This window comes from Acinonyx jubatus, chromosome C1, assembly GCF_027475565.1.
Source record: "Acinonyx jubatus isolate Ajub_Pintada_27869175 chromosome C1, VMU_Ajub_asm_v1.0, whole genome shotgun sequence".
Lineage (NCBI taxonomy): Eukaryota > Metazoa > Chordata > Mammalia > Carnivora > Felidae > Acinonyx > Acinonyx jubatus.
The window spans coordinates 146,401,853-146,414,701 of record NC_069381.1 but is presented as its reverse complement, the minus strand read 5'-3'; the positions used below and the strand labels follow the sequence as shown (position 1 = coordinate 146,414,701).

Genomic DNA, 12,849 nt, shown 5'->3' with positions numbered 1-12,849 from the left:
CTGAGCTGACATCAACCACTTAACCAACTGAGCCACCCAGGTGTCCAATAGTGGCTCCTTTAGATTAGTATCTTCGTTATTGTTACTCACCAAGGGTAGGCGTTCAAGAAGTGGACATGATTGAAAAAGGGCAATTGGTCTGGGTAACTATTGTTACTATAAAGTTGTGGATCCTTTGTTTTGTGAATGAATCTTGCACTGACAGTACCCTGGGTTGGGTATATCTACAATAAACCAGTATCATTTTTTCACTTTACATATAATAACATTTTCCTTACCCTCTGCTGTCACACAACAAGTATACGCAACATACTTTAAACTAGGCTTTAAACCTGAACACTCTCCACTTTAGTTTTGATGGCTCTGTAAATTATATGTGGCTTCCCCACATATTTAGATTTAGATTATCACTCAAGGAGTAACCAACCAAGAATAACTGAGTGATAGAAACACAGAAAACACAGAAAATAGACATCAGTTTGAAATCTGTAAAGAATAATTCAGTATTTATTTAGTTGTTAACCGTCGTGAAAATTGAACAGTGAAAATTTATCTATGGGTACACGTTGAACTCATAATAACTAACTTACTGTAAATGCAAGGTGATTGTTTTTTCTTGTTTCAACCCCCAAACGAAATTTGTTAAAATCACCAACTTAATCAAAATTATGAGGATCTAATCTGTCCTTGGTACCTTATGCACCCCCTCTGTGTTCCTTCTCTTTTCCATCACCTCCAACCTCATCCCCTTTCAAGAAATTTAAAATCCTATTCATTTAGCCACCCGTAAACACATTCTCAACCAGGAAATTTGGTATCAATCATTTACTCCTCCTGTAGATTTTATTTGTGGGCTCCCTCTCTTCAAAGTCATCTGTATCTTAAATATGTCCATTTGAGAAATGAAAGAAGTTTGTGTTCTGTTAAAAGAATTTCATGCCAACAAGGAGACAGAGTAGGTATTTTTAAGAGAATCAAAATTTCCCTTCCATAGGATTATGACTCATAAAAAAAAATACAACACTGGGAAACTAATAGAGCCTTATCTACTAGGAACTTGGCTCTAGTGAGATCTAGAGATCTCACAAACCTGAGTGGGCTACACTACTATACCTTAACGAAAAAAAAAAGTTAAGCTCAACTGTATACAATGAAGGTAATTTCTCTCCTCGATTCTTGTCACATCCTTCACATTGTTCTTGCAAAGACTTTCTTTTATTTTTCTAGTTCTTCATTCAGCAACTCTTCAATTTCCTTCCCCCCACGTACAAATATTTGATGTGTCTTTCCAATTAGCCTTTTACATATTTATTTAGCTACATGTGTATTTTTACAAATATACAGTGTGCAAAACATAGTGTTTTTTTTTAACTTTATCCGTTGCATTATGCTATAAATTTGTTTTTCTTTTGAGTTACAAAAAGTAATGTGTACATCTAGTTCACTACTTTTGATTGCTGCAAGGTACTCCGTCACAGGCTCATACCATACTTGGTTTCAAATTTTCTAAGAATGAAAATCTAGTATCGCAGTGAATATTGTCATACATATCTTCTATGGGCCTATGTGTGGAAGCCGGTTTCCAAGATGTTTCCAAATGATCTCCACTTTCTGGTATTCATGCTCTTGTATAATCCTTTCCCACATTGTATCAGGGTTAGCCTGGGTGACCAACATAATATGGCAGAGTGATGGCCTGTGCATTCCCAGACTAGGTCATAAAATACATTGCTGCTTCCACCTTGTTTTCTTGGATCACTTGCTCTGGGTAAGCCCAACTATTGTGTTATGAGGATACCCATCTGGAACAGCCGATAGCTAGCACCAGCTTGCAAGCCAAATGACTGCAGCATCTTAGAAGTGGCTCCTACAGCCCGAGTTAAACTTTCAAATGACTGGAGCCCCCCCCCCAACATCTGGACTATAGTTTCATTAAAGACCCTGAGCCAAAACTACCCAACCAGGCTACTTCTGAGTTGTTGCTTTTTTTTAATTAAAGGATAGTTTACATATTAGCATCAATTGTACATCATAGTGATTTATTTTGTATATACTATGAATTGATCTCCATGAGAAATGTAGTTACTGTCTACCACCATATGAAGTTATTACAATATTATTGACTCTGTTCCTATGCTGTACATTATATCCCCATGACTTTATTTTATAACTGGAAGTTTGTACCTCTTGATTCCCCTGCCTATTGCAGCCCCCCTCAAACCCTTCCTATTCTGGTAACGGTGTGTTTCCTGTATCTATGAATCTGTTTTGCTTGTTTTGTTTCTCCACATATAAATGAAATCGTAGGGTATTTGTCTTTGTCTGACTTATTTTATTTACCATAATACCCTCTAGGTTCATCTATGTTGTCACAAATGGCAAGATTTCGTTCCTTTTTTGTGGCTAATACTCTGTTGTGTGTGTGTGTGTGTGTGTGTGTGCGTGCACACAACGTATCGTCTTTGTCCATTCATCTGTTGACAGACATTTAGGTTGCTTCTATATCTTGGCTGTTGTTACAACAAACATAAGGGTGCATACATCTCTTCAAGTTGGTGTTTTTGTTTTCTTCAGATAAGTACCCAGAAATGGAATTGCTGGATCCTGTGGTATTGTTTTAATTTTTTGAGGAAACTCCATACTGTTTTCCATACTGGCTGCACCAATTTATATTCCCAACAGTGTATAAGGGCTCCCTTTTCTCCACATCCTAGCCAATACTTGTTATTTTATGTCTTTTTGATAATAACCAATCTAATCAGTATGAAGTAATATCTCATTTTTGTTTTGATTTGCATTTCCCTGATTAGTATATTGAGCACTTTTTCACATGACTGTTGGCCATCTGTATGTCTCCTTTGGAAAAATTTCTATTCAAATCCTCTGCTCATTTTTTATTTGGGTTGTTTTTTGATATTACATTGTGTGAATTCTTTATATATTTTGGATATTAATCCCTTATTGGATGTATGTCTTGCAAATATCTCCTCCCTTGCAGTAGGTTGCCTTTTCGTTTGTTAGTGGTTTCCTTCACTGTGCAAAAGCTTTTTAATTTGATGTAATCCCATTTGTTTATTTTTGCTTTTGTTGCCTGGAGAATGCTCCAAAAAATATTGCTAAGATTGATGTCAAACAGCTTACTGGCTATGTTTTCTTCTAAGAGTTTTATGGTTTTAGGTCTCACATTTAAGTTGTTAATCCATTTTGTAAATTTTTTTTTGTATATGGCATAAGATAATGGTCCAATTTCATGATTTTTCTTGTAATTGTCTAGTTTTTCCAACACCATGTATCAAAGAGACTGTCTTCTCCCCATTGCATATTCTTGCCTGCCTAGTCATAGATTAATTGATCATATATGCATAGGTTTTATTTCTGGGCTCTCTATTCTATTCCATTGATGTGTTTGTTTTCATGCCAGTAGTATACTGTTTTGATTACTATAGCTTTGTATTATAGTTTGAAATCAGTAAGTGTAATGCCCTCAGCTTTGTTATTCCTTCTCAAGATTGCTTTGGCTATTCCGGGTCTTTGTGGTTCCATACAAATTTTAGGATTGTTTGTTCCTTTTTTGTGAAAAACGCCATTGGTATTTTGATGAGGATTGTACTGAATCTGTAGATTGCTTTGGATACTATGGTCATTTTAACAATATTCTTCCAGTCTATGAGCACAGAATATCTTTGCATTTATTTGTGTCTTTAATCAATGTTTATAGTTTTTGGTGTACAAGTCTTTCACCTTGGTTAAATTTATTCCTAGGTATTTTATTCTTTTTTATGTCATTATAAATGGGATTATTTTCTTAATTTTTGTTCAATAGCTTGTTATTAGTGTATAGAAATGGAACTGATTTCTACATGTTACTGAATTATTACGGAAACTATGAGATAATAAATACTGTTTTAAGTCACTCAGTTTTGAGTAATTTGTTACATAACAGTAGAAAACTAACTGCAATAAGAATTTCTCTAGGATCTATACAAGTTAGGTGTGTGCACACTTTCCACGTTTTTGCCATATTACTCTCCAGATGATTGCACCAGTTTACACACCTACCACCAGTGAAAGAGGACTCTTCTTCCCCATCTTCCAACAAATGTTCAATTTTTGTGTGTATTATTTTTCACTAACAATTTATTATAGATATTGAATTTGAATACCATGTTTTGAAAAGTATCAAGCAATTTATCTAAATCATATTAGTAGCTTCAACTTTGTGTATGTTTGAAGTTTGGTTTTTTTTGTTTTTTTTTTTAATGTAACTGTCATATCTAACCCTATCTGCTTTCTAGGGATGGTAAAAACTGCACCAAATTTTATTTCAACCAAATTTTATTTTCAAATTGATATTCAGGAGATGAAACATTTGCATTTGCTCTAGTTAGTTGGGACAGCTGATAATTGCTAAAGAAAAAGCTCAGGTATATCGAACAGAAAATATTGAAAGTTCTTAGGTATTCCTGGGGCCTGTATATATTTATGAGTTAACTACAGCAAAAGTAGTTCTTGGAGGTGTGGTGGGTAAGGAGTTGGCTACATGCAGGGTTACAGGAAAAGCTAATTTGGATCCTCTGGATCTTCAGTCAAAGAGAATTTTGCACCTTAGTGTTTAAATCAAGAGAGAGGCAGTAGCAAAATTAATATGAGATCTGTTTGTAGTCTCTTTCCCTTGATCATACACGTGAAAATCATTTGGGTTGTTCTCATTGGATGACTAAATAAAAGTGTTGGGTATAAATTGTAGATAGTTCATTCTTGAACTTAAAAAAATTCTAACTTTTTAAATTATTCTAAATGTTTATTTTTGAGACAGAGTGAGCAGGGGAGGGGCAGAGAGAGAGGGAGACAGAGGATCCAAAGTGGGCTCTCTGCTGACAGCAGAGAGCCAGATGCAGGGCTCAAACTCAGGAACCATGAGGTCATGGCCTGAGTTGAAGTCTGAGGCTTACCTAACTGAGACACCTAGGTGCCCCAAAATTAAAAACATTTTTTTAAAATAAGTATCAAGCTTGATTTCTAAGGGTATTCTTTTTTTTAAATTTTTTTTAACGTTTATTTATTTTTGAGACAGAGCATGAATGGGGAAGGGTCAGGGAGAGGGAGACACAGAATCTGAAACAGGCTCCAGGCTCTGAGCTGTCAGCACAGAGCCTGACTCGGAACTCGAACTCACGGACCGCGAGATCATGACCTGAGCCGAAGTCGGCTGCCCAACCAACTGAGCCACCCAGGCGCCCCTATTTCTAAGGGTATTCTTATGCTCCCAGAACAGATTCCTTACCATCCCCTTTAATTAAAAAAAAAAAAAATAGCCCTAATAATCATGGTAGTGGATATCAAAGAATATGGTGAATATTGAGGGGGAATTCAGTAGTGAATGATAGAGGACTAAGGCTTAGAGCCCTTTGGGAATAAATCTTGGGCTCTGAAGTGAAGGAAAGCTCAATAAGTTCATTAGATTACCAAAGGTTAGTGAGACACATGATGTAGGTTTGTATGGGAGACAGTGTGATGCCTTGAGAAGCTATCTATATACGTATTCTAGTAATTCCTCCAATTGTCAAAACATGTTTACAATTTCTTTTTTAATATTGCTTTCAGCATTTGTGATACACTTTTCTGAATATTTTCATTGTCGCAAAGCTAAAATTCTTTTGAATATAGAAGTGACTTTTAAAATAGGTTCTATTCAGCCATTAAAAACTATCACGTAGATCTATATCAATATTGGTAAATGTAAAAGGTGATCATACTATAGAATGTATAGTAATTCTGTTAAAATATATTTAATGCACTTAGTGTGGGGAAAATTCTGAAGGGATGTATAAAAATGTTCACAGTGGTTTCTTCTCTGGTTGGTAGAATCTAAGAAGACTAACATCTCTGTCATCTTCCTTATCCATATATCATAATTATCTTTGCAACAAATGTGCATTATTTTCATTTTCACATTTAAAAAGACACAACCAAGTATGGTAGATTTAGGTGGTAAATACAATGTGAATATACTGAGTAATACCATTTCAGGATTAAAGATTGAGGCATAACATAATTGAGATGTGACTTTCACATCTATTCTCTTAAGTTAAATACATTTCTATTGTATAGGTATTTTCCATGTGGAAAACACTTTAACTATATTCATTTGCTGTCTCCTTATTTCCTTCCAGCATCCACTCTTGTAGGGGAAAGTGGGCCCTTTATCAGCCCCAGGAATGTAAATCTTAATTAGTACACCAAAGTGGCAAGTACACACCTCTTGAAAGTGCTTCACAAATGGGCAAGTGATACAATTCTGGGCAGTGACAGATGAGAGAAAGTCTACTAGGGGACTTCTGGAGAATTTTCCAGAGGACTACTGTCCATAAGGGACATCGTGTCCATCACATTTTCTTCTTATGTAATAAAAAAACATGAATCTGAAACCAAAAATGTGGTGTTTTTTTCAAAAATGCATTTTTAACATCTTTAATTCTCTTAAAGAGCGTTAATAAAAAGACATTAGAAAATAAAGAACTGAGAAAATGACACAGGAGAAATAAGAAAAGTTTTTAATTAAATTATGGTACTTAGAATTTAAAAATCCATAAACAAGAAAAATACTTCTTGTACTAAAGAAGAGGAAAGGGCAAAGTGAAACAACCCTAATACATTCCTGAGTAGTTACTGTGGAACTGGGTAATTTCCTAAGCTCATTTCTCAGCTGGTCCAAACTTCAAGCTAATTTAGGACCCATTCCTATGCCCACCTGTTCTAATCACTCCAGCTCCTATCATGTCTCCCTCCTTTGAGCTCTTGGCTACCCTCAACCATATATTTTTGTACTCACTCACTGATTCTCACCCATTCCATTGCCATTGCAATTGTATTTCGAGAGCATGTATTGCTAACTATTTAATTGCAAAGTTAGTTTTTCTTTAAATATATCATTTTAAAAGTTCTTCTATGTTCCTTAAGTAGCATTATGACAAGGAACAACTAGAAAATAAAGGTAAAATAGGATTATTGCTCACAGTTACATAATTAAAGAAAAATGCATAAAATTTGAATCTTTAAAATTCTAAGTTGAAGTTCCAACTATTTTGAGACTCTGTCCTGTGAGAGAAAATAACCAGTCACTTATGTGATCAATGATCTCTACGAATTGTTACAATGTTTCTCTAGACTATTGGCAAGATACTTTAATATCTCACAAAAGTGCAAACTCATAGACTAGAGAACAGCTACAGCAAGGCTTCCGTCTCTGAACTTGCCTTTCCCTGCAGCTAACCATATTGGCCTCAAGGTCTCTGTGCTGTACTACTGTCATGTGTATACAGGGGACTGTTTTACATATTTTACTTACAGAATATTATAACCAATTTGCTCATCAAATTAGTGAAGATTAAATATTACTCAAGTCTGTCAAGAGTGTGGAGAAACAGACACAACCACATGTTGCCTAAAGTACAAACCATACAGCCCCCCTGAAAAGCAATATGGCAGTATCTATTAGAAATTTTTACACCCTTATGCCCAGGAATTCTATTTCTATTTAACAATTTCCTTAGTAAATGTTCATGAATGTGGATAAAGGTTTATGTACAAAGCCGTCTAATCCAGTACTGTTTATAATCACAAAAATACTGAAACAGGGAAAATGTTAAATAAATTGTTGCTGGAAATGTGAACTATTATACAGAATAATAAGCTACTGGAGAAATTTTAGGCATGGAAAATACTCAGGATATAAGTTTAAGTTTAAAAAGGAAGTTTGCAGGACTTTGTAAAATTATTGATATTTATATGAATGAAAGACTGAAAGGAAATATTATCTCTGGGCTTTTTCTTTTCTTTTTTTTGTTTTTGAAGTGTAGTTGACACACAACATATTAGTTTCAGGGGTACAACACAGTGATTCAACGTTTATATACATCATGAAGTGATCACCGTAAATCTAGCTACCATCTATCACCATACAAAGCTATCACATTTTTACCTATATTTCCGATGCTGTACATTGTATCCCTGTGTCTTATTTTATAACTAGAAGTTGTATCTTTTAATCCCCTCCCTCTATTTTGCCCATCTCCCACCTTCCCCCACTCTCTGGCAACCACCAGCTTGTTTTCTGTACCTGTGAGTTGGTTTCTCTTTTGCTTTTTGGATTCCACATGTAAGTGAAATCATATGGTATATGTCTTTCCCTCTCTGACTTCTTTCACTTAGCAGAATACCCTTTGAGTGGGTAATCTTTGAGTGATGCAATTATTAGCTATTTTTCTTATTTATATTTCCTTTATTTCCTACAAAGAGCTCTATTATTCATACAGTCACAAAGTTGTTTTTAGAAACATACTGTTTTGGCTATACTTTGGCATGTAATTAGGTGTCCAAAATCTCAGTCATGATGCACTCCTTAATTAACAAATCACAGGAGCATCTCAAAATCATGAATTTTGATTGTCCCTTTTCTGTTTGTCTTTCTCATTACAAATAATTTCCAGTGATCTCAATTTCATCTTTAAAATGAGCATTTTAGGGACGACTGGGTGGCTCAGTTGGTTAAGCGTTCGACTTCGCTCAGGTCATGATGTCACGGTCCGCGAGTTCGAGCCCTGCATCGGGCTCTGTGCTGACAGCTCAGAGCCTGGAGCCTGTTTCAGATTCTGTGTCTCCCTCTTTCTCTGCCCCTCCCCTGTTCATACTCTCACTCTCTCTCTGTCTCAAAAATAAATAAACGTTAAAAAAATTTAAAAAAATAAAATGAGCATCTTAGGTGCTAGGTCAAATATATGACTTTGGTTTCCTCATTTTCTTTTTATAATGTTCCCTCATTAAACTCTAAAGTTGCATGGATTAAAAATAAAAGCTATCTCCTGATGGCTGATTATATAAAACAATTCTTAAAGTAGACTGTATTATAGATTACCTCCCTCACATAACTGCAAACTGGGTATGCTTTTATTTTTATTTTTTATTTTTTAAAATTTACATCCAAATTATTAGCATATAGTGCAACAACGATTTCAGGAGTAGATTCCTTAGTGCCCCTTACCCATTTAGCCATTTAGCCCATCCCCCCCCCCCCACAACCCCTCCAGTAACCCTCAGTTTGTTCTCCATATTTAAGAATCTCTTCTGTTTTGTCCTTCTCCCTGTTTTTATATTATTTTTGTTTCCCTTCCCTTATGTTTATCTGTTTTGTCTCTTAAAGTCCTCATATGAGTGAAGTCATATGATTTGTCTTTCTCTGACTAATTTCATTTAGCATAATACCCTCTAGTTCCATCCACGTAGTTGCAAATGGCAAGATTTCATTCTTTTTGATTGCTGAGTAATACTCCATTGTATATATATAGCACATCTTTATCCATTCATGCATCGATGGACATTTGGGCTCTTTCCATACTTTGGCTATTGTTGATAGTGCTGCTATAAACATGGGGGTGCATGTGTCCCTTCGAAACAGCACACCTGTATCCCGTGGATAAATGCCTAGTAGTGTACTTGCTGGGTCGTAGGGTAGTTCTATTTTTAATTTTTTGAGGAACCTCCATACTGTTCTCCAGAGTGGCTGCACCAGCTTGCGTTCCCATGGATATGCTTTTAACTTAAAAACAAAACAAAAAAGTCTGATCAACAGAAAACAAAAGACTTCTCTTAAAAGCTATGTTTTGTAGTATTACTTCAATGATTTACCAGAAGAGAAGCTTCAGTTAGGTTCTAACAGCCTCATAACTCTATTCAATATGTAACTAATCTTCCTTTTAAGGAGGATAGTCTCTGTGTTATAGCAATAGCAATAGCCAGTGTAAGCTGATACAGGACTGGGTAAGTACCATTGCAAAAGGCAGCATGTATTCTGAAACAAGAAGGTGTCCTGTATATGCTGCTTAGTTTGAAACTGATCTAAGTTCCAGGATTGTAGTAGTTTACTTACAATGTGCCCACAGTGTCACTGGCATGAAATTATGTGTTTTGATTGATGTTACTACAATTAAGTTATATAGCAAAATTATATTTATGTGACTAAACTATATTGACTTTTTTTCTTAAAGGTTGCTAATTTGCCAATATATACTGACTAATAACTAGCACAATCATTAGCAGCTTTCAAAGTTTCAACAGTTCACTATATTCCTTAAATATTAGTTTTAAAATCTTTACAAAGAAAATTTAAAAATAAAAGTTGTCTGTATCTTTGATTTTGCATCTGGGAGCCCTATAATGTCACGTACTTATCCTGTACTTGCACTTGGTTAACAAGCGTTAGCATGCTTAGGAACGTTTTTCTGCACAACCTTTTAATCTCAAAAGTGATTGGCAGGCTGACTTTGTAGTCAAGTACACGCGAAACCACGGTTCATTCGTGAGCCCAGGAGACACACTCAAAAAGGTCGGAGGAAATGAACATCGGCTTCAAGGTGATACCAGGATATCCTCAGGGGCCTGTCCAGTGAACAGCAGGAACAGCAGGAATCGCAGGAACCGCAGGCTGCCCTGAAGAGATGTAGGAAACCTGAGCACGAAGACGATGACAGAAAACACCAAGTCATGGACCGCTGAGAGCCGAGCTAGCCTAAACAGAAAAGAGAATCACGGAGGTCAGAGGAGAACAGACAAGACACACGAGAAATGAGGAAGAAGCTTCAAAAACCCTGAACTGCAATAACCAGACAGTTGATACAATCCCACCTTTAAAACCATATTTCAGGCGCTCGTTAGGCCTTGGGACTTCAGTTTCCTCAACTAGGAAAAAAAAAAAAAAAAAAACCTGTAAATAAAGGATCTTCCCCAAACTGAACTCATCTGGAACTGGCGCCAGAAGTAAGGGACGTCCGCAGCGAAGGGAGGGAATGCACGCATGCGCCGCGGCGAGGGGCGGGCCCGGGGGGCGGGGCCCGTTTCCATTCTCTTTGGATTTCCGCGTTTGCCAGCCCCGCCCGCCTCACCTGCGTGTCACGTGGTCCGCGCCGCTCCGTGGGCACCTGAGGGCGGATTCCGCAGGCCCTGGGTCTTCCAGGTGGAAGTGGCCGCATCCGTGGACAGGTTTAGCAGCGACAGAGGCAGGTGGGAGAGCATGGCTAGGGTCAGCCGGCGAAGCCTCCCTACTCGGGGTGTCTGAACCTCTGGTCCTCGGAATCTGGTTCCTAGCGCGCGACAGGGGCCAGCCAGCACCTGGACCGGAGCAGGGCGCGGCCGTGCGACCCGGGCCGGGAGCCGGGCGGGGACTGCGGGCGTTGCGTGGAAGCCGCAGCTGGGCCGAGTCAAAAGCCGCCTTGCGCCCCGGAAGGCCTGACTCCCCGCCGGCCAGCCGGCAGCCCTCCTTCCTGGGTGGCTCAGTCCGCTAAGGCCTGGCAGGCTCTCAGATTAGGGCACACTCTTGGTCCCTACGTGCAGGGGGAGTAAGTCGCGGGCTTTATTTGGGGAGATTTGGGGCATATCCCCGGTTTGCTTTGGATTAGATAGGGATGCGTGTGTTGACACTGGCGAGTTCACCGGCCGGCCCGGGGATGGAACCTCTGGAGTGACAGCTGAGCCCTGAGTGGAGACGCCCACACCCGGAGGCAGGAAGTGGTAGGCTTGAGAGAGCTCTTCCAAACAGGCTGTTCTTTCAAGTGGTAATGTCGCTGTTTGGTCTGGAACTGCAAAGGGAGCTGAGTGCCACAAGGGTGTGGAAGCCAAAGTTTATTTGCAAGATTACCTATGTGTACCTGCACAGTTGGGATTTGGGAGTTCTCCCAGAAATCACCGCATGATCTTGCTTGTTTTCAGTGCGCTAGTACAGGTGACAATCTATCAGGACATAATGTGGTTTGCTTTTTTTTGTTGTTGTTTTTTAAGACTTTATTGAAGTTTATGTTTGGAAAAATGCTGAAGTTTGGGCTATGATAAATATTGGTAAAGCTATGCTCCATATGTTTGTAAAGAATTCTGTAAGTAACATTTTAACAAGGGATCATGAATTACAATCTAAGAGTATGTCAGCGCCGATTATTGTTTCATTTTGCATTATTTTTTCCCCTGCTGAATTTTTTTTTTTTACTATTGGTAGATTTATTTTAAAATTTCTAATAACTTTATATTGTGTTCATATATGATACTTAAAGGTAAAACTCAAGTGGATTTGGGGAAAAAATATGCAATAAGTATTTATTTGAGCATGTTAGGTGCCTGACACTGTTTTGTGTGCTATGGATATAGAAATGAGCAAGATGGACAAGATCTCTACTCCCTTGGAATTTACATTGAGAAATAAGATCCCAAAAGCAAAGGGAAGAGAATTTCAACATGGAAAAACAACTTTATGGAGAGCTAGGACCAAATCCATTTGATCAGGGAGGCTGGAAGGAAATGAGATCTGAGAAGCAGGCAAGAGCCAGATCATATAACATTTTGTAAGCAGTGACAAAGGGCTTGGATTTCATTCTAAATTTGTAAATTTGTTCTTAAGCGCAGTCTGGCTAAGTCCTTATTGCCACTCTTTGGTTTCCTTCTCTTGGTTTCCTTGACTTATTAAATTGTTTCTTCACCTCAGGTGTTCGATATCATTTTATTCTTTATTAAGCAAGATGGTGGACCACGAGAGTTTTCAACACTGCCAGTGAAATTTTGAATGAAACCGTTTGTTAGTTTTTATGAGTGAACCGTGCAGTTAAATGCATCTTAAAGGTAGAGCTTTAGCCTTGCCTCCATCCTCTGCAAGGAGCAGCTGAAACAGTTTCTTAAGAATGGAAAATCTTTTTGAGTTGAGAGTAGCCAATCTGGAATGAGGCATCTTTGAGAAGTAATTAGTTAAGGGAAAGGCTTCAGAGGTGAAATACATACTCAAGGTTTTGGATGTTCAGTATCAAATCAGTTTGA

At 37.7% G+C, this 12,849-nt stretch overlaps 1 protein-coding gene across 6 annotated transcripts in view; it reads left to right on the top strand.

The window, feature by feature from the left end:
• The first annotated feature begins 10,870 nt into the window (after window positions 1-10,870).
• WDSUB1 (WD repeat, sterile alpha motif and U-box domain containing 1) overlaps window positions 10,871-12,849 on the top strand; it is a 50,970-nt gene continuing 48,991 nt past the window's right edge. For 2 of the 6 annotated variants that reach the window (XM_027055707.2, XM_027055708.2), the window contains exon 1: window positions 10,871-11,055. Coding sequence is in view for 1 of the 6 variants with exons in the window: in XM_053215146.1 (XP_053071121.1) it covers window positions 11,874-11,921 (48 nt within the window). In the remaining 5 variants the exon portion in view is untranslated. Of the gene's footprint in view, window positions 11,056-11,450; window positions 11,563-11,587; window positions 11,607-11,720; window positions 11,922-12,849 lie in introns of those variants that run through there. The other 4 variants (XM_027055706.2, XM_015082989.3, XM_053215147.1 and 1 more) reach the window with 4 other exon arrangements.